This window comes from Centruroides sculpturatus, unplaced genomic scaffold (genome assembly GCF_000671375.1).
Source record: "Centruroides sculpturatus isolate CEXI.00-Female unplaced genomic scaffold, Cexi_2.0 scaffold58, whole genome shotgun sequence".
Classification (NCBI taxonomy): domain Eukaryota; kingdom Metazoa; phylum Arthropoda; class Arachnida; order Scorpiones; family Buthidae; genus Centruroides; species Centruroides sculpturatus.
In genome coordinates, this window is record NW_019384407.1 from 638,229 (window position 1) to 660,711 (window position 22,483).

At 31.0% G+C, this 22,483-nt stretch overlaps 2 protein-coding genes across 4 annotated transcripts in view; one reads left to right on the forward strand and one right to left on the reverse strand.

The window, feature by feature from the left end:
- The window catches only part of LOC111618895 (CLK4-associating serine/arginine rich protein-like), a 71,542-nt gene extending 57,464 nt beyond the window's left edge, over positions 1-14,078 (reverse strand). Inside the window, exons 1-3 of the mRNA XM_023360521.1 lie at positions 13,923-14,078; positions 4,639-4,750; positions 3,370-3,467 (exon numbers count right to left, since the gene is read on the reverse strand). Of these exons, the coding sequence (XP_023216289.1) occupies positions 3,370-3,467; positions 4,639-4,737 (197 nt within the window). The 5' untranslated portion in view covers positions 4,738-4,750; positions 13,923-14,078. The remainder of the gene's footprint in view (positions 1-3,369; positions 3,468-4,638; positions 4,751-13,922) is intronic.
- Positions 14,079-16,051: 1,973 nt separating this feature from the next.
- On the forward strand, positions 16,052-20,561 carry LOC111618890 (testicular haploid expressed gene protein-like). Of its 3 annotated transcripts, none has more exons than XM_023360516.1 (6): positions 16,052-16,325; positions 16,474-16,687; positions 16,763-16,900; positions 16,975-17,043; positions 17,368-17,515; positions 19,261-20,561. In XM_023360516.1, exons 2-6 carry the CDS (start codon positions 16,479-16,481, stop codon positions 19,663-19,665), a joined length of 969 nt encoding a protein of 322 aa, XP_023216284.1. In that variant the 5' UTR covers positions 16,052-16,325; positions 16,474-16,478; the 3' UTR covers positions 19,666-20,561. The 3 variants fall into 3 exon arrangements, with proteins under 3 accessions (XP_023216284.1, XP_023216282.1, XP_023216283.1); XM_023360514.1 differs by having other exon boundaries at positions 16,057-16,325; positions 16,972-17,043; XM_023360515.1 differs by lacking the exon at positions 16,052-16,325 and adding an exon at positions 16,339-16,390 and having other exon boundaries at positions 16,972-17,043.
- The last annotated feature ends 1,922 nt before the right edge of the window (positions 20,562-22,483 follow it).

The following is a 22,483-nucleotide window of genomic DNA, read 5'->3' on the forward strand; positions in this document are numbered from 1 at the left end:
AGCAAAACACACTGCAATCATGGCGTAATGGATGTACGATGCAATTTATCAGATGTCCAAAAGGGCACGATCATTGGCTTCTGGGCCAGGGATGGAAGCATTTCTGAAACGGCTAATTTTGTAAACTGTTCACGTGCTGCCTTGGTAAAAGTATACCATGCATGGCAAAATGGCACTATCCAAAATCAGCGACATGGCAAATGTGGTACACCATGGGTAGGAAATTCGATCCCGGTCCTTATTTTTAATCCCGGTATTTCGGGATTATACTTAATCAATCCCGGGATCCCGGGATTATTTCGGTATTGAGGGTTAATAAAAAATAAGAAAATCTTACAGAAATCAATAAATCAAAATTTAGACAAAAATCAACATATTTTACAGTATACACCTAGCTAATTTAATCATTCTAACTAATCAGACTCAGAGTCAGACTAACCAGACTTAAAATCACTCAGTCTTCATGTTAAATTTATTTTTTTTAAGCATCACTGAGATCTCTTTAAACTCACATAAATTGAAAAAACCTTTATGTAACAAACTATGCAAATGAACGTTGAAAACTAACAAAAATCTCTCTTAACATCGACTAAATAGACTACTTTCATATAACAACCTAGTAAGTAGGTAGTAAAGTAAGTTTCTTAGCAAAAAGTATTTAAAAATAATATTAATCAGTCACATTTTTCTTAAATATAAAGAAAACTAATCTAATAGGAACATTCTAATTTGAATTGCGAAAATATGATCTGAGAAATAACAACGCATCCTGTGTCTCATCACCAAGTCTGCTTCTTAATTTGTTGCACATATATGCAGCTGCTGAGAAAACGCGTTTAGGTTTGATGGAAGTTGAAGGAATCGTTAGTAAATACTTATAAGCCCGTTCTAGTTATAGCTTCGAGGACACGGGGAGGTTAGAAGAAAACAGTCCGGTCAACACAGATCGTGATTGTAGGAGTAAAGGCTACAATCCCGATTGTTTCGATCATTGTAAGCATGCCTTTCTAAAAATAAACACGTTAATTTTGTAAATTCGGTCTCTGTGTGAGTCTCTCAGCATCCAGCAAACCACTACTCCCAAACGTAAAAAGACTTTCTCGCATCATCCTGACAGATCACGGGCAAGGCGGGAGTCGTAACCTTTTCACCTAAGGTCGACCCCCCTAAGCGAGAGACGTCGGGTCTATATTAACCACACTGGCAAAACAAGATGGCTGACACATTGACAGGTAAAACGCACTGAGTACAGTTCGGTGAACATTGCTGTGTATGGGCCTCCACAGCAGACGCCTGGTTAAAGCACTTATGCTGACTCCTGTTCATTGGCGATGAAGGCTGGAATTTGCATGCCAGTACGGCAACTTGACATCCACTGAGTGGTGACAGGTGGCTTTTTCCAATGAATCACGTTTTATGCTCCATCGGACAGATGGACATTGGCATATATGGCGCGAGGCATCTGAAAGCAAACACCCTGCAACAATTGCTGCAAGGGTCGAAGCTGGAGGAGGGAGCATTATGGTCTGGGGAATGTTTTCATAGCATTCTCTAGGTGCACTGATCATTGTGGAAGGCACGATGGATCAACAGAAGTACAGATCTGTCCTTGAGGACCATGTTCATCCCTACATGCAGACTGTTTTTCTTCAGAATGATGGCATCTACTAGCAGGACAATGCAACATGTCATACAACTTGCAGTGTACGTGCAGGGTTCAAAGAGCATAAGAATGAGTTTACCCTACTCCCCTGGCCACCAAACTCCCTGGACTTAAACCCAATCAAGAAACTGTGGGACCAATCTCGATTGGGTTGTTCGTGCCATGGATCCTCAACCACGCAACCTAGCGCAGCTGGCCAGGGCACTCGAGTCGGCAAGGCTCCACATCCCTGCAAGTACCTTCCAGAACCTCATTGACTCTCTTCCTGCACGTCTGGCAGTGGTCCGTGCTGCGAAAGGTGGTTATTCTGGCTTTTGACAGGTGGTCATATTAATGTGACTGGACTGTGTATATACATTTTTGATTATTGTGAAATTGTTAAAAAGTATCAAGATATAAATAAAGGAAAATTTTCTAAAAATGATATTACAATTTTATCCACTAAAAACAAAAGAATTAATAATATGAATGTAACTATACTAAAAAAACCTTATGGTTAAATTATACTTTTATCATATTTGCTGACATAAAGCAATTATAAATTTGTTTTGGATTTTCAAAAAATTTATAACTGTTTGCACTTAACATAATACTCATTAGGTTTAAAATCAAAATTCATGAAATGATTTAAATTTATTACATTCTTTTGCCGTAACTATTCAAATTNAACAAATTTGCAATTAATTATCCTGGAATTTTTTAAGGTTCAATTCATTGCTATTTTGTAAAAAATTAATCATCATAAATTAATGTAGTAGAAATATAACTCATTAATGAATTTAGTAAATCATAAATAAATATTATAATAAACTATTCAAAGTTTTAAAATCAAGCACAATATAATAATAATATATGCACAATACATATATAAACATCCCAAAGCTAAATATATTAATAGTAAACCAAATGATTGCCATAATTAATTAGGCTATTTTCTGTTACAAAGAATAGCTCAATTAAATTAAAGGTGATTGTTTGGTTTGGCACAACACAAACAACAATCATTCATTCAATACAAATTCTGAATGAATATTAACTGTATTAAAAATTCATGAATTAAAAATGTAAGTTAAAGCTGATGAAGCATTTATAGTTATATAACAGTCTACAATTAATATATACACTTATATAGATCCCAAACTAAAAAATCTAACATAACTGGCATGTCTCCTAGATGTAAAACTAAAGTAAAAGTTTTTTCCAGATGACAAAATTTAATTCAAATTTATTGTTAGGCTATCAACAAATGATTTGTCTTCTTTCAGTGAAATATGCAATTTATTAATAAACTAGCTGTACCCAGCCATGCATTGCTGTGGCTCAAAATGTATCATCAATATTATAAATGTATAACCCTCCCCGCGAGAGGGAATTTTGAAAAATCCCTTCTTAGTGTACATTCTCTTGATGTACCCTATTAAAACGTGATCAAAAATGCAAAAATCTGCATCTAAAATAGTATAATAGAAGCAGAGTTCTTCACGGTAAGCCTTAATTTTGTCCCATTCCCCTGTGGGGGGGAATTAATATATACAATGCTACTATTAATAAAAACAAAAAGATATACAATGCATTTATTACAAAAAAAGCACAGAGGGAGGGAGGGAAAGAAAGAAAGACGTCGATTTTAAAAGAAATATCGATAATTTAAAATAATTTTCCTAATACCAACACTATAACAATCTAAATTATAATAAATAACATACATTGTTGCTGGACTATCTGCAGCTAATGCAACAGCAGGATCTAAATGTATTTTACATGGTCTTCCATGGACTTGTAAGAATTGTGCAGGATCCTGTTTCTAAGAAAAAAACTAATATTTTATTCTGAATGAAAATATTTAATTTACAATAAAATGAGTCATAATATTGGCTTTATAATTGCTAAATAATTTAGATAAATAAAAATTAATATAATTTTAAAATTTCTATTTGTTTTAATATACTTTATTAAAATTACTTTAATTATTGATACATATTATTTGTCAATTAATTTAAGCTGATAATATTTGATAGTATTTGGTATAATATCATGCCAGTCATAAAAGCAGAAGACTAAAGTTAGGTCTACCCTACGAAATTTTATGCAAGCATTTTTATTTTGATCCATTTTTCTTGTTACATACATACAGGCAACCAAGCACATAAGTACTAAATGATGTCTAGATTAACTTTTGGGCTAGAATTTGTAGCCAATGTAATTAAGATCAAAGGTTAAGCTGCACTTTTGTACTAAATTTAATAACTACACTAATTTTATAATAAACTTAATATAAGATGGTGGCCTAACTGCCTATTTCTAGTCCAAATTACATTATATTTATTACAGTAGAGCATCATTTATCTGAATCAATTGGGGACTGGGGTTATTCGGATAACTTATTTTTTGGATAACCGATTATGTATGAAAAAATATATTAACCTATCCCATGTTGAAATTTTTCTCTGTTGAGTGTTGCTTTGCATTGAATTTTCATCGATGTTAAACCTAATGTAAATCTTTTAAAATAATAATTGTGGCTATTGTATCGTTAAAAATTATTTTTTTATTTTGTACGAACATAATAAATATATTGAAAAATATAAAAACAAAAAAAATTATATTTTGGAAATTTATCTAGTATCAAAAACGTTCGATTCAGCACAACACAGTCTGACTGGAACACTTTCAGTTAGTCGACGTTTTGGTTGATCAGCTTTCGGATAAATGACACACTACTGTATATTAATTAGGAGAATTTTAGCTAGAAAACTAATCTAGTGATATCATTTTGTTGTTATCTTAACATGACTGTTATGTATGCCATCACTAATGTATGTATAAATGTATGCATGCTAACTAGATGTAATAAGCATGTTTTTGTGTTGATTAAATTCAGCTTTCACAATGACAATTATTTTTATAAATGGCATTTTATTTTATTTTTATAAAAAGCACTAAAAATATTAAGTTTAACAAGAGTAAGATCATACGATTTTTTCATAATATTCTCTTCTTCTTTCAGCCCTCCTCTTATAATCAACCATCATCCCCCTGATTTTCTTCTCTTGCTTTCTTGCTTCATGCCACATTTTAAAGCATTACCTAAAAAAATAATTTATTAAAATGTATTTAAGTATGTTTGTTATTAATACATAACAAAAAACTCTCTATTTTCATTTATTAAAATTTAATATATTTGAATTTTTCTATTTATCTTTCTCTTTTTGAATTATTTCTATTCATCTACTCTACTTGACAGACTAACAAAATATGATAGCAAAAATGACAATTTTTCTTGAACAAAAAGTTATCTCAAACTCTGCAAGCCTGGAATATATTATACAAAATAGCAATGAATTGAACCTTAAAAAATTCCAGGATAATTAATTGCAAATTCGTTAATCAATTGCAACCGCTAATGTTTTCAATCTACTTAGGAGACCTTCCTCAGGATTCTTTAAATAGGAATGTGGAAATTGGAATGTTTTTAAACATAACACTGCCCTAGTCAGGTATGCCATGGACGATGACATCCGAGTCCATCTAGACCATGGGTGGACAACAGTTTTTGCCCCCCGGGCCAGATTAGAAAGAAAACTTTTCCATGGGCCGAACCAGAGGCTGCCCTAGGAAGATTTTGAGGTGGTGCGAGATCTCATTGTTGTGTCACCCTGTAGAGACTGAATTGTAGATAGAGATTACAGATACATTTTTCACATTATCATGCTTTATCAACATTCTATGCTGTACTTAAGAGATTTGTAATGGAGGGTTAACTCTAAATGCACAGAGAGTTGTTGACATTTTTTTAGGTGTCAGAATTTTTCATTGAGCTATTCAGACTTCAATACCTAATATTGAAAGATTGATTGCGGGCCACATAAATTCATTAGACGGGCCCGGTCTGGCCTGCGGGCCGTATGTTGGCCATGCCTGATCTAGACCAAGCTTCCACCATAAGACAATCTACGCACGACAATCAANCCACAGTTCAAGTTATCATGCATATACAATATGTATTAATATTTTTTCAAATAAATATAATTGCTATTAAGTAGTAGTACTATTATAGTGTAATTCTGATCTACAATTGTATCTCATTCCTAAAAACTCTCATAAAATAATCTCCAGTAAATATGGAAACCCTTGTTTCATATAGTCAAAATTTGAACCCAATTTCAATATAATCCAATCAGCCTACCCATGCTCTTTAAGTAAAATTGTAGTGCTACAAAACACCTATTTATCTGTCAAGCAATGATTCTAAATTAAATAAAATATATGAAAGTGTTGACTAGGTTAATTATCAACAACTTTTCCAGCACATCAACAGAAGGTTAAAGGACCAGGAAAAAGTCTAATAGTTTTCAGTTATACTACAATATAAAATTAAAATAATAAAGATGTGAATATAGTAATTTTGTTAATCATCATAAATTAATGTAGTAGAAATATAACTCATTAATGAATTTAGTAAATCATAAATAAATATTATAATAAACTATTCAAAGTTTTAAAATCAAGCACAATATAATAATAATATATGCACAATACATATATAAACATCCCAAAGCTAAATATATTAATAGTAAACCAAATGATTGCCATAATTAATTAGGCTATTTTCTGTTACAAAGAATAGCTCAATTAAATTAAAGGTGATTGTTTGGTTTGGCACAACACAAACAACAATCATTCATTCAATACAAATTCTGAATGAATATTAACTGTATTAAAAATTCATGAATTAAAAATGTAAGTTAAAGCTGATGAAGCATTTATAGTTATATAACAGTCTACAATTAATATATACACTTATATAGATCCCAAACTAAAAAATCTAACATAACTGGCATGTCTCCTAGATGTAAAACTAAAGTAAAAGTTTTTTCCAGATGACAAAATTTAATTCAAATTTATTGTTAGGCTATCAACAAATGATTTGTCTTCTTTCAGTGAAATATGCAATTTATTAATAAACTAGCTGTACCCAGCCATGCATTGCTGTGGCTCAAAATGTATCATCAATATTATAAATGTATAACCCTCCCCGCGAGAGGGAATTTTGAAAAATCCCTTCTTAGTGTACATTCTCTTGATGTACCCTATTAAAACGTGATCAAAAATGCAAAAAACTGCATCTAAAATAGTATAATAGAAGCAGAGTTCTTCACGGTAAGCCTTAATTTTGTCCCATTCCCCTGTGGGGGGGAATTTCGACATCTATATAATATACAAGTTTGGACACGTGCACTGCATATCTCGCTGACCATGCGACTGCTTCACACGATTACCTATCTCGTATATGTACGTGTCTTGTCCCTAGCCACCTGATGACACCAAAAATGTAATGCTTACCTACATCAGACTGATCTAGATGACATCTTTTAATTTATATGAATGTTTAACAGAATAATATACAGCCTATGTCCACCCTGAAGGTCAATTCTAAATATTGGTGAAAGAATTTTTGAAATCGGATGAGTAGTTTCGGAGATTACCTCCTACATCCAAACTTACAAACTACCTCTTTATAATATTAGTATAGATTAATTAGCTCAATCACCAAATTATAACATAGTGAAAGCCTTAACTATCCTAGTTATTTTATCATATGATTATTATAATATACAATTTGAAAATATAGTCATATTTCAATTATATTTCAAACATATATATCTGAATAATGATTTCTTTTCAATTAATCAGAATGATGTTTGAAATTATGTTATGTAAATTCTATTTTGGATAGGATATTTTTATTTAATAAACTGCTGTGTTCACACTCAGTCCAGACATTACTAAAATAATAAAATACTATCTTTTGATTAAATGGAGTTTATTACTTTTATGATTTTACAGTAGATAATTGCAATCATCACATTTGTGAACCATATATTTTTTATGTTCAAAAAGTAAAATGTATTTTAGAACAATGGTTCTCAAAGTTATTGATTCTTGGACCATTATTTAAAGCAAGTCACAGATGAACTGCATACCACCTTTGCTCCAATCCACTTCTTATTCTGTAAATATCACCTTAGATAATGATAGGTTGTGCACCAAAATGTTTTGTCCATCCAATAACTTGAGATAAGTGATGCAAGAAAATGTTCTTTTCTCTGGCTAAAACATGATAGAATTGCATTTTAGAAAAATGATTAGGTTAATCAGCAGACCACTTGGCATATGTTTACAGACCTCAAGTGGTTTATGAATCTTACTTTAAGAACCACCGTTTTAGACAATTATAGCCTATAAGCATTTATATTTGTATACTATAATACACACATGGGAAATGTGGCTCTTTTTGAGTTACATGCGGCTCTTGCTGAAAGTGTTAATTTCTGCTTATTATTATTATTTTCATAATTTTATTTCCACAGTTTTGTGAAAATATGTTTATTAAAAAAATTCAATATTTGTTTTATATTATATTTATATTATATAATAAAATTGCAGTACAGAACTGTGGCTCTCATGCATTTTGCAAAACCTACATTTCCACTCCCACTGAACTCTTGCTTGCCCACCCCTGCTATAATATACTGTAATACTATTTCTTTCCCTATGATATTTGAGCATCGTAATTTTATCCAATATAAGTGGAACTTAATTCCTATGTTTATCAAGAGATTATTAAAACAATACAGAACCACATATCAATTTCTGGAGTAAACTTATACTATATATTATAGCAAAATAATATTTAATCAGAAAACACATTTACTGTTTTAAACATCAGTAATAAATCATCTAATTTCAAATAAAAATATATACTATTAACACACTATTCATAAATTATAGTAAATAGCAATTTAAATTTTAATACAATTGTTGCATTGACCCAAATTCTTACATTGATGCAATATATAAATTTTTTTACTATTAAATACTAACACCAAATTGCAGGTTTCATCACAAACTTTTTAAACTTTAGAAAATAATAAATCTATTAAAATTTAACTGATCTATGCATTTGATTATACAGTCTGACCTCAATTTATAAATGCACCTTATTCCTGAAAATATCTCATAAATCAAATTCTTGTAAATAGGGACAGACTTTTCCATTATTTCTGATGACTGAAATCTGTACCTTATTCTGGATAACCCATTCATCCTACCTTATGTTTCTCAAATGAATTAAGACAAAAAATCTACTAAGCTATCAACCAATTAGTCTAAATGAAGTAAAATAAATAAAAGCATTGATTAATTTATTCACTGATATAAAAGGAACTAATACAAAACAAATATATAAACTGTCAGAAATTTATTTAATGGTAAGAAAACAATACTTAAGTTACAACACTAAATAACCAGAAAACAAGTAAAATACAACTTCATTAACGAAAAAATTTTTCTAACTGCCAACTAAAGAATCTGTAATGTACAGACAAAGTTCACTAAACTACAAAATTGCATTGGACTGAATAGCACTAGTGAACATGAATAAAACAAAAAAGACAGATTGGAATCTACAAACTATCTAATCACAGAATGTGGAAATTTCAATCTTGTTGTACTTGTGATTAGAATATTTTATTCTCATAAATATCAGCCAACACTTGTTATAACAAGTATTTTATCTTGTAAGTGGGTTAGAAAGAGAAAACAAAACAATCTTCTTTGTATTAAATTCTCAAATATTGAGTACAGTACTTGTAAATAAGGGACACACTGTATTATATTAAAATAAAAATGTATGTAATAATGTCTAATAAGCCTGTTGTTAAGTCAATTTATATTCATTCATCAAAATCTTAAAAGCCAAATATTTCTCCTTCTACTGATATAATAAAAAGATAAAGCATTATTTGAAGTTTTGATTACCTAAAATTATTTCACTTATTTATCAATTATATTAGTAAAATTTATTCAATTCATATTCATGCATTTTTCTTAAAGAAATTTATCATTAAAATACTAAAGCTATATGTCTCTTCTAAAATATGAAGAGTAACTTTTGAAGCATTTTCTTGTGGATGATAATACAAATGATAAACTAATATATAATATTAATATTTAAATTAGTGAAGATGCATGTCAAAAATGATGAATATTAGGCAGAGATCATTTTCTATCCAAACATAAACTAAGAAGTGAGTTAAAGTGCTAGCAAGTCAAATGATATTGTTTTGGGGCCATCTATAACCATCACTTTGTCACTACCATAGCAGAGATATTGCCACTTTGAACACACTGTATCTCAGAAATAAAATCATGGACCCCAGATTTTTATTACAGTTTTTAATTTCTTTATCTCATATTATGTAAAATGGCAAAGTTTAACAAAAATCAACTGATTAAATTTTAAGAATGAATTTACTTCTATATAGAAATACTATACAGAAGAGGCTTTACTATCACTCCATCTCAATAATCAAATATATTTAACAGAATGAATGAAATTGTTAAATAATTTGTTATAAGTAAGGGAGAAAGACACATGTCCTTCAGTACAATCCATTTTTTTTCCTGATTTGTATTCTCTCTCATTTTCTAGAATATATTCAATATATGATATTTATATTTTTATAACAGGTCTTTATTGTTTCTATAACAAATTTTCATATTCAATCCTATATTCAAGATAAATGATTACACGTGATAAATGATTAGAATAACGTGTGTCAGGAATAAAATAGAACTGATTTATTAATAGTAAAATTATACTTAATTTGCTTACTACCCAAAGCAATTATTAATATAAGCACTGTCTCAGTCAAATCAAATTAACATGATTCAATCTGCCTATATTCCAAATTGTAATCACTGGCTTATGCATGGAGAAGCTGAGAAGCCTCAGGCTCAACTTCCTTCATAATAATAAAACTTAATAAAAATGCTAAATACAAGAAAAATAATTTAATTAAAGAGTTAATTATTGACTCAGTATTTTATACATATTTGTATAAAATACTGATATAATCCATTATGTATTAAAAGTGAAATTTATTAAAATGTGTTGTGATTCATATTAAATTTAAACACTGATTATGCTACTGATTTTAATCAGTATTAGAAACATTACTTATAAATTCACTGAAATTTAAAAGTAAAGTAATATAGAAAATTTCTCAAAAGAGAATATATAAAAAATGTATCCTTAAACTTCATACCTTTCATGGACATAAGGATTTAACAGTACCATGGAAGAGTTGATCTTTCTTTAGAGGCTACTTGACTGCCTCTGTGTGTAAAGTAATTATTACAGTATAATATCTATAAGCTATAGCAGTGTTTCTCAACAGGGGCAATATCGCCCCATGTGGGCATTTTTCCATGTTGAGGAGGCGATTAGTAACAATTTATATTTTGGGGGCGAAAAACAATTTTCTGGGCGATATAGTAAAACATTATATTAAGAATAATTGGATATTTTATTCGTTATATCGTATAATAATTAAACAAATAACATTATACCAGTCACTAGTCTATTCAATGCAGTACGAATTTGGCGTTAGCCTTGGCCCTCAGCATCGGAATTTTGAAGTGAAGGGGACGATACTACGTTGAAGGGTGTGACGATTCATTAACAGTCGTTTAATAGAGATTGAGAAACACTAAGCTATAGTATATTAGCCTTGACTGACTGAATCATTAACATGAAATGTTTGACTTTTTACAAAAATGAAACAGAACAGTTAAAAGGGAACATCAGGTACAAACTAAAAGAGACATTACTAAAAACTAAAAAATTCAAATATTTTAAGCACTATGGCATGTCAAAGTTCAATTCTCGGCACTTTACAAATGCAACAATTTCATCAGTGTTTTTAAGCCCCAGCTGTTAATTTTTTAGAAACTCTATTGCTATTAATTCATTTGTATTTTTTTCAGTTGCAATATTTTCTTTTGTCTTAACCTCAATTATTCTTTATTAAGTGTCATTTACAATTAATATATAAGTTATATAAACTAATATTGTTTTTATAAAGAATGAATGCAACATAATAAGAAAAAGCATCATAAAACAATGCAGCAATGCAAAAAGCCAGGGTTGGATTAACTGAGATGGACAAGCATGGAGCTCCTAACAAAATGTGAACATTTCATTCACAAACTGTATATTTAATCAGTGAAAGAATTCTTAAATATAAATATAAAATAATAATAAGTAATAACTGTTGTAATTATGATTTTTAGAAACAAATGATTTTAGTTTAGTTTCCATTACTTCATGTTTGTGTGCAAATATTAAAATTATTTTTAAGAAATTTTTTTACAATATAAATACACAAAAAATTGAATATAATAAACTTCTGTATTTAATTTCAAAAAATAATCACTAAAAATATTTTAAAATTTGCATACTTTGTAAGAAAATAATTTGATATATTACCATTAAAAAAAATCCCTTGAGATTTAGATTCATTTTTATTAGTTGAAATCCATATATTGATTCAGTAAAGTCTTACTAACTTAAATCAGGCACAATTTACTGAGTTGACCTATTTAAAATCTATTAAAAGTGTAAATCTACATATTCATAAAAAACAAAATGCTAGAAAAAAAAAACAAATTATCCATTGTATCCTAAAGAAAATTTAGAAACGAGAATGCTATGAGGTGGTGCAAGTAGCACACCTGCACCCATAGCTCAGACAAAAAATTATGAAAATAGAAAAAAATAATAGAATATAATGGAAATTTTATTCCATTCATAAATGCACAAAGTAATCTTTATCAGCTTACAAAGTTTCATTAATTATGTGTACAGCAGTAATTAATTTCAATCACATTATACAATTAACATCCATTGTGAACCACTGCTCCCCTCTAAAATAAATCTTGCCAGCACTACGGCTTACTAGTCAGCATTCTTACTTTTATACTTACAGTATTAAAGAAGTAACAATAATATTATAAAACACAACACAATTACTTGTGCTTATTTTAATTAATAATACAACACAGATATTAATACAAAGCTAAAACTAGCAATATTTGCCTGATATAATATCTGTTACTTTTAATGGTAAGAAAACAATATTTAGTTATGACAATAAACAACCATAAAACAAGTAAATTAGTATAATTTTTTAATTAATGAAGTTGAACTAAAAAATCTTTAATGCAGAGACTAAGTTCACCAAACTAAAAAATCCGACGCTCACTTAAACTTCAAGAATTACTTGGATGAGCATCGGATTCGAAGGACATTTTGGTTTATTCGTCCAAAAAGAAAATCCTTCTAAGTGGTTATAAAAATAATATATTAATCTTCATCCCATTCCAAAATTATTATATGAATAAGGTGATAAGTATTGCTATTCATTATTTAATCAAATTATCAACATTCTTATAAGAAAAATGATTCGTATTTAAAGCTTTTATTATATATGAATAATTTACTTTTAAATTAACATAATAATTATAATTAGAGCCAGATTTATGTATAAGCTAAGAAATCTATAGTTTATGGCCTCATATTATGAGAGGGGTCTTGGTCTATTCTCAGACAGTTTACACATAGTGCACTTCATGGGAATCCACAGAAAATTTTCCAGGGGGACAAAACTTGAAGACAAATAAATAAATAAATAAAAATTTATTGATGTATCTGTTTGGATCTTTTATAAGTAGATTATAGAATACAGTATTGCATCAAAAAAAAAAAAAGGACAGACAAAACATCCCACAGCTGACGGTGTAAGATTACACATCTCAATCACTTTTATGATTAAAATCTGTTAGAATATTTATTCTAACTCAAAGGGACCCCAGTACACACACACACATTACCAATTATTACTTGGCAAAGAAGGAAGGAAGGGCTTCGTGTGTTGTTGTGACAAATCTAAATCCAGCTCTGATTATAAGATAAAGATAAAAAATTTGGTAGAGTTAGATATCCTGTATATTTCACATGGCAGAAGCTACTTTTAAGCCATTTTAATACATATTTACTGAATATATATACTTTAAGTAATTTATTTTTATATATAAATCATCTAAAAGTAGCTTCTACCTATTAATCTTTCCAAGTAAGTTTTTTGTTTTTTATTTGAAGTAATTATTTATATTTTTTCTTAAAATAATTGTATTATTGTCTTAAAATTTTTCTGTTTTTCTCCATTTTATCTCAGAAACTAAATATATGCTAGAAAATTACGTGAAAAATACATTGAAAACTGCTGCATGCAGAAGGTCCCTCATTATTTACATCCCATTCAAAAAAATTGTCAATTACATACATTTCAATTTAAAAAATATGTATATTACGTCACATATTTTACAGAACAAAACACATAATTATTTAACTTACGAAATGAAAACACCAATAGAGAGAAAATGACGTCGATAACTATTTTTAATTTTCAAGTTTTAATATTTAAAAATCTTCTACATGTCGATAAAAGCAATTTCCACAACTCCTAATAAGGCTTAGAGAACTGACAGATTCCAAACATGGCTGAAAAAATACGCGAACTACCGACCTAAATTCGCCAAAAAAAAAAAAAAAAGAGTAAATATATTTCCTTAAATTTCGAATATTTTCTCATTTAAATTAATATAAAATAATTTGTAATAAAATAAAATAAATAATTACGAACATTTAAAATGTGATTTTATTAAAATTTCATTAATTTTATTTTTTCTTATCTAGTTTGTGAATTAATATGGCCGCCTCCATATTTGCTATTTTTAAAAGCATTTGAGCTATTTGTTAAATTAAGTTTTAGTTATGATACAATTTATAAAACTGATAAAAATGGAATTTATTTATCAATTTGTAATAACGAAATATAAAAAAAATGAATAATAAATATTTTATAAAAAGTTAAATGTTAAATTTTTGTACTATATAATTTATATATTGTACAATAAATTATTAATATTTTCTAAAATAATCCTGAAAATTTTCCAAATACAAAAGCATTTTTATTTATACGAATACATTATTCTTTTTTTTATTTGTAACTCCTGTTACTCTGGTGCCCAACAATGGCCGAATGGATAAAACCACTAAACACTGGTATTTGGTCACGGGCTTGCACTTCTCTAACGAGCTGGCTACGTGGAGTTTTTCGAGTTATCTTCACGTTTGTAAAACGTAATTATGGGTCAATTCCCCATAAAAGCTTTTCCGGAAGGCATTCCCCTCGGCAGATCGCCCACGTGTTGAGTTGCCATAACCAAATAAACAAAATTTTCCGCTCTGTATATTCTAAGATGGCTTTTTTTTTTCTGTAATCTTCAAATATTTGGTTAGGCCTTACGATGAGCGGCCGGGTGGTAAGAAATGGGACCCGGCATAAGCGAGACTTGGAAGTGCTCAATCCACGGTTTCCAAAATGGTAGGCTGATATCTTAACCGACAGGCCATTCGGCCGACATTGATCACATATTCCTAATTATATTAGCATGTATTTTCTTTTCGCGAAGAATTAACTTATATTATTATAACACTATTATAATTTTATCTCTTTTTTTGCATAATCTAAAAAATAATCTTCAATCATTGGTTTACTTTACTTTTGTACTTTTTCTTTACTGAAGACATGTTGATACGTATAATTTATCATTCTATTAAGTGCTGTGAGCGAACGAATTACTATTAACTTAACACCTAAATAGGGACCAGTTCCCTATAGAAAGACCTCCAGAGAGACATCTCCCTCGGCAGACTGCCCACGTATCGTGTTAACCAAATAAACCAAACTGAAACATGGCGCTCGTAATATTAATAGTATGTGACAAAAATAACCAATAGAAATTGATATCAATCCGCATATGCGAATTTTAGGATACGCTAAATTAATCGGACAATCAATTTTCAAATCACTTTGAGTATATCATTCCATTCACTTTTCATGAAATCTCATTATCCTAAGTAATTCATAGGGTAATTTCATAGGTTAATTTTAATTCATTCAAATCAACTGATGAAAGAACAAAAGGAGGAGGCAAGACTGTACAAAGCGACTCCTCTTTGCCCAAATATAATCAAGAAAAGTGCATGGAATAATACAGTGATTCGGTCTGCCAACAACCCGATAACGGACATGTTTTATGATGAGGATCTTAGAGAAACTATTCAGACTTCAGTAGTATTCTTTGATTTTTGACTCTTCCAGATCTGTGGGCATTAAGAGAACTTTTTAAGTCTTACCAATTGTGAGGTTGGCCAGACCCACAGTGGGATGATGGGTAGTGAAAGACGAAACCCAAATAATAAGCATTGATCAACCATAAAAAATTCCCGGGAAATTAACTAGCTTAGATTTGTTCTCGGATCTCACAGAGCTTTAGGCTGATGGACGGATGGCCGAGCGGTCAAGGTTGCAACCTACTGCTCTGGGGGGACCCGGGATCAAATCCGAACGGGTCGAAAAATCCCCAGGAAGTTTTCGGGGTGGTGTGTCTAGATATGCCGGACCTCGTCCCTCACTATCCGACCGTCCCATTGTGGGCCTGGCCGAACCCATAATGAGCTTGCTAAAAGAGGCCCTCTTAGAGCCCATAAAGCGGAAAGAGTTAAAAAGAAAAGAGCTGTAGGCTAACGCTTACAACATCTCGGCCATTCGGCCGGTGTGTTATGTTATTTAGAAACAAAGACAATTTTCGGATTAACAATACAGAGTATTAACAATGTTTAAGTAAATACATTCAGTGTTTTTCTAAAAATTTATATTGACAATTAAAAATCATTTTAAATTGTTAAATGGTAATATTCATTAGAATTATTTATTGTACTTAATTTAATTTTTAAAATTCGATATTAAATATTATGTAATTTATTTTCAAATTATTTATAATATGCGTAAGGTAAATTAAATATTTTAATTTAATAATTTAGGTTTTTTTCCCCCTAGGAAATATGTCAGATCTTTCATTCAAATTTGCTTTGAGAAAAGAACTCTTTCAACCAAGACCCACTTACATACCCCCAAATTTTCCTACAGAATGGGGTAATCAAAGTCTCATTCGTCCCATTCCAAATTCAGCACTGACAATCAGGGCATCGGATCGTCTTTGTTGCTTGGCTAAACCAAGATATAGAGAACAATCAGATGCCTTAAGAAGAAAGTAAACTTTATAATTTGATTTAAATGCTTAAATTTAACTAATTTTACATATATAAAAAATTATAATTCTCTACAGGCCGTTATACCAATACTCTTGTGGGTGCCCTTCCGTTCTTATTGTAATTCCTAATGCCGCGTTAACAGCAAATTGTTCGGCAAAAATTGTTGAACTTGCTAATCCAAAACGAAGAACATCCGATAATATTCAAATTAGGTAAGACTACGTTTAATTTATTTGAGTAAAAAATATTATTATTTTGTAATTTATGGTTGACATTTCTTTAGAAGTAGTAGAGAAATGCTTCACGTTAAGAAAAATATAAAGCCATTGAGTGATAAGATAAAACAATTAAGCAGGTAAGTTTTAATTTTTTGCAAAATGATAAAAATATCGATATACTTTTTCGGTATTTTTTTATGCCCTGGATACTAAGAAACCCTTCCTGACAGATGCCAAAAGGGATTTCATATGGGGTCAGGTGATGAGGGATGGGATCTGACATATCCAGGGTAGACCAACCCTAAAAATTTCTAAGAGTTTTTAACCAGTCCGGATTTGTACCCGGTTCCCCAGAGTCGCAGGTTGGCAAATTAAACGTCCCATCATCCGATCGGAGAATGTCTTTAAATATTTACTTTTTAATGCTTTTAAAAATATTTTTATATATTTTTTTTCTTTAGATCAAAATATGAATATCAATTAAAAGAATGGCAAATATTTCAAAAGAAAAAATCATTTGAAAAACGTAGTTACTTTTTATCAGAGAGAATAAGAGAATTAGCTCTTCCTAAATCAAAACAAAGAGTTACTTTGGAAGATAAACCACAGGTATGTAAGATATGCTCATAACAGGACCTACCAGTAGCCGAGTGGATAAAATCTCCGAACCCTGGTATTTGGTTGTATGTTCGCCTCTTACTAATGGGCTGGTTGCAAGGCGTTTTCCGGGTTTTCTTCATTTGTCAAACACATGAACAGGGGACAATTTTACGTAAAATCCTCCCGGGAGGTACTACATTCCTTTGGTAGATCGCCCGTGAGTTGCATTGTTGTATTCTATCAAAACCAACCAGACCGTCCATGAAAAAATCCTCGAGAGTTGCTCATGCGGATTCGATCTCGGGTCCCCTGGTAGATGACGCCTTAACTGCCTCGACCATCCCCATCCGGATAAAAAGTATTGTTTATTGTAGCAAGAGTTAAAAAGGCGACATTTTGAAATTTACAGCGCTGAACATTGACTTAACTCTTTTATATCTGCAAGAATTATTTGTACACATCTTTTTGCAATTACATTTCATTAATTAATCCTTAGTCTCCAGAGAGAGAATTCTGTATACAAACTTGCCCCAATAATAATTCTGTATTTGGAACGTCATATTTTAGAAATTTTTCTAAATACTTTTCAACTTGATTACAAAAATACAAATTTTTATGATCACTTTTTTCGTTTGGATTAAAATAAAATTAGAGATGGGAGAATACTATTTGCAATACTCAGATACTCGAAGACTGGATAAAAAATAAATAAATTCGAATACAACGAATACCTCCAATACCTCTTTGGCATCTTTGGTTGAAAGCGACAGAAAAAGAAGCAGACTAGATCTTAAACGTATTCGAATGCTTCTTTTCTTAATAGAATTTGTACATAAGCAACTAAGCCCCGCTTTCTTTGCTCCCTTGGCTTAATGTCCCGCAGGGGTGGCTGAATGTTTGATACTTTGATTGCATCGCTCGTCGTTAAAAAATTTCGTGACGATTCCTCGATATTTGGCACCATACTTGAATAATCGAGATCTGGTTTTAATATTTGAAGTCGATGGCCAGCTTGCAAAGGTTAAGGTGGCAGCTTTTCACTCTAGAGAGCTCAGGGAGACGATACTGAATGCAACGATTGTCGTTGTGAAACGGTTTCAGCTACTTAATGTTAGATCTCACTACTCAATTCCCGATGGCCCATTGTAGGTCTGGTCGAATCCATAATGAACTTGCTGAAAGACCGTCAAGTAATACGGTCTTTTAGTGGTGAGTACTAACTTACTTGTTAGTTAGTGCCCATAGGACGGAAAGAGTTATATCCATTATCATGCTAAGCATATTTCTATCATTCCATTCGACTCTATCGTGGCTCGGACTAAGCACAACACTTTTCCTATTTCAATGAATGGAAATTTTTTATTTGAAACTATGATTCTGCTGCTCGCGCTTTCAGTTCTTAAAATACGTACTTCTTGCTTATTCGAAGACCTTCAAGAATTTTGATTGCTCGAGTTTATTTATAAGGTTGACACGTCACAAAATGTTTCTTTCTTATCACAAACTATAATATATATAATATTTGGCTTTTTCCGCCGTGTGGACACCAAAAGAACTTTCTGCATACCCATCGTGGGTTCGGCCAGACCCACCATGGGAATGGCCAAGTGGTAAGGAAAGAATACGACGTACCGGGATAGACGGTTCATGAAAAATCCTTGCATTGAGGCTAACTTCTTGAAAATACTTTATAAAATATATATCGTGGTTGTATATCAAAAATTATCTTCTAATTATGCATTTTTACGTTATAGATATCTCGGAAAGCGATAAACTACGAACCAAGTTTAAATATTTTGGAATTATCTAAACCCAAACCGATTTCTTTACGTAATCTAATAAGAGAACCTTATATTAAAAAGTCAGCTCTGAATTATACGCCATCTGGTAAAATAATCGAACTCAGCAAACCAATCCAGAAGGCAGATAATTTACATCTAATATACGACATAACTAAATTTCAAGTAAAGAAACCAGCATTGAAAGCCATTTGCAGTGATAGAATTTGGGATTTAGCAGAACCGAGAAGTTATTCTTCTTATGTAGAACCTTTAAAAATTAATAAATTGGGAGAAGTAAAACCTACTGCCTTAAAGCAACCCCATCCAAAAACATCTAAAAAGTTATTTCGATTTAGTAAATCAGTTATAAAACAATAGAAAATTTGTATTTTAATTTGAAAATAAAATTGCTATTGATAAATCATAAAGTTTTTAAGAATAATAAAAATCTTATTGACATTTAAAAAAAAAATATATAAAGTAAGTAGTGTTTGAAACACGATCGCTCTTTCCGTCCTGTGGACACTAAGAGGGATTGAATTATTGGATTGATAGAAAAAAGGCAACATAAAACATGGACGATTCGCCAAAGAGGTGCTTCTATAAGAAACTGGCGCCTATTTAGATGTTAGACAGGAGAAAGAAAGTCGAAAATGCCACGTGGCCTGTCCTTTGGTGTGGCGCAAAGCCGCGACCAACTACCAGTGTTCAATAGTATTGGCCACTCGGTCGCTGGCTGGTGATACTAAGAAGGTCTGTTATCCATATCCTTCATGGATTAGGCCAGGCTCGGAAGAAGAAAGGCCTAGTGTAGAGGGACGAGGTCCAACATATTCGTGACTTAAAATCCCCCGAAATCTGCCTGGGGTTTCAGGATCGTTTTATTCATAAGGCTGACTAGACGAAGCCCAGGGCCTGTCAATTTTAAAAGTATAAAAAAATTCTGAATAAGATTTTTCAAAAGACTCCCAAAATGGATGTAGGTTTGTGTACTGCGGTTTTGGTATGTACTGTACCATACCAAGATCAGGTTGCCTGTCCTCTGTACTGGAGTGAAAGATTAAAGTGCCGGAGAAGGCCGAAATATTTAAAAGCCCAGGCACTCAGCCATGGGTTAAGAAACGAAATTTAGCACGGTAGCATGTGTATAAGGACCTTTGATTCTATTAAATTTTCGTGGTTAAAAGTCGAGCGGATAGGACATAGTTTATCATATCTCGAGAGGGGTCGGACTTAATGAAGATTTTACTCGTTATTAATATTTACAATTTTTTCCTTTTTATAAAACATCACTACTCTAAAAATTAATTCTTTTTATAATGATTATTTTCAAAAAAAATTTATAATGAAATTTAATAACAGATGGTGCCACATACAATTTTATTTATTATGATTGATGATAAAAGTTATTTTTAAATAAAATCCCATAACAGCAGGGAATGTTATCAACTCGTTGTTGGATTATTTTTGGTAAGAAATACTAAATTTCATTCACTTAGAAAATAAAAGTTAATAAAAATAACTTTATAATAACGCCAAGGAATCCGTATCAAGGGATCAAAGGGGTATCTTTTATAAAACATTATATAATCTGTCATTAAAGTACGGGAGAATATTCCATAAAATAATTAAAAAAACACAAAGAGTTGGCGTTACAATATATGGATTATTAAAATCGAGATATAGATTTCGAATAATTTATTATTACTTCCGAATATACAAGAATTGTAAATAATGGTCACTTGTTAAAGGCGATAATTGATGGATAAACAATTTGGAAAAGGTATTATAAGCAATTAAGATAGGGAAAACTCTATACTACAAATTAACTTATAATGAACTAAATACGATTAATTGTCACAGGCCAATTGATTATTATAAATTGCTATTTGGCAAAGTATTCTACAAGATCACTAATAGTATTCGGGGAAATCATCGTAAAATATATAGATCCTTACCACTAATTATCGTAGGGGTATTGATTAACGAATTGCCAAACGGTGAATTTTAATGAACCAATACAAAAAATGAATAATTGATTAATCGTTAAATCGATTTATATGAATCAATTAACTTCAATTATTTTGTTAAAAGTAATAATTGATTATTGAAAACTTGATTTTTTTAAAACCTCATTCTTAATTATTTTGTAAGCACTAAGAGGGATTTTTTAATCGTAGCTATCGTAGGTTCGGCAAGACCACAATGGAGAATGCCAAGTGATGAGGAACGACACCAAAATATCCAGGATTAGATTGGATGAGGTAACGCAACACACACAACTCGTCAAGAAGGAAGTGCCTCCCTGGAGGACTTTCACCGAGAGGACTATTTGGGTGTTAGACACGTGAAGAAAACCCCAAAAACTCCACGTGGCCATCCCGTTGTTGAGGCATTACCAACGTTTAGTGATTTTATCCACTCGGCCACTGGTAACATATTTGGGACTGACCGCACACGAGAAAACAGGGGTATTATGCCTCCTGATTCCACAGAGCCGTAAACTGACGCCTTAACTTTCTTGGCCGTCTAGCCTTCCTATTATAAGTAAATCTCATATGATACAGTAAAACCTGTCCAAAATGGAACCTGAATTAAACGAAAACCTGCCAAAACAGAAAAAATATTCGTTACCGTGAGATTCCGGTTTACACAGGTTTTACTTTAGGCTATATGAAAGTGTAATTGTGTTGTTTGCATTAATGCATTAATATAGAATCTAGCATATGATCTATGATCGATTTAAAATTACTATGTGTTTGTATATATATATATATATTAACTTAGCTCCATAAATTATTTCATTTAACATAATATGAATATGAAATTAAATATAGAATGAAAATGGGACTGAAGATTAGTCGGGGTTAACAGTTAATTAAAAAGTCCAATGAGATATGTACTATATATGACATGTCAGGATGTAAATTTGCACACTAAGTGGATCTTTTCTGTGGAAATGGTGTGTGTGTGTGTGTGTTAATACTGGCTCACCAGATTAATTTATTATTACAGTAGCTGTATTAGCAAATAAATAAATGGAAATAAAAAAGGAGTCTATAAAAGGGCAACGAATCCTTGAAAGACAGTCATAAAAGTTTTGGAACCTCTTGTACACTTTTAAATTCAGCGTAAATGAGAAATCTAGCAACAAGCTGCATAACTTTCCCGGCAAAAAAAGTTAAAATTATGTGTG

Excerpts from the sequence above, each read along its gene's own strand:
- LOC111618890 (XM_023360514.1), top strand. The coding sequence starts at position 16,479 with ATGTCAGATCTTTCATTCAAATTTGCTTTGAGAAAAGAACTCTTTCAA. Across the intron at positions 16,688-16,762 it reads TCAGATGCCTTAAGAAGAAA|GCCGTTATACCAATACTCTT; the intron begins GTAAACTTTATA and ends AATTCTCTACAG. Across the intron at positions 17,516-19,260 it reads CTTTGGAAGATAAACCACAG|ATATCTCGGAAAGCGATAAA; the intron begins GTATGTAAGATA and ends TTTACGTTATAG.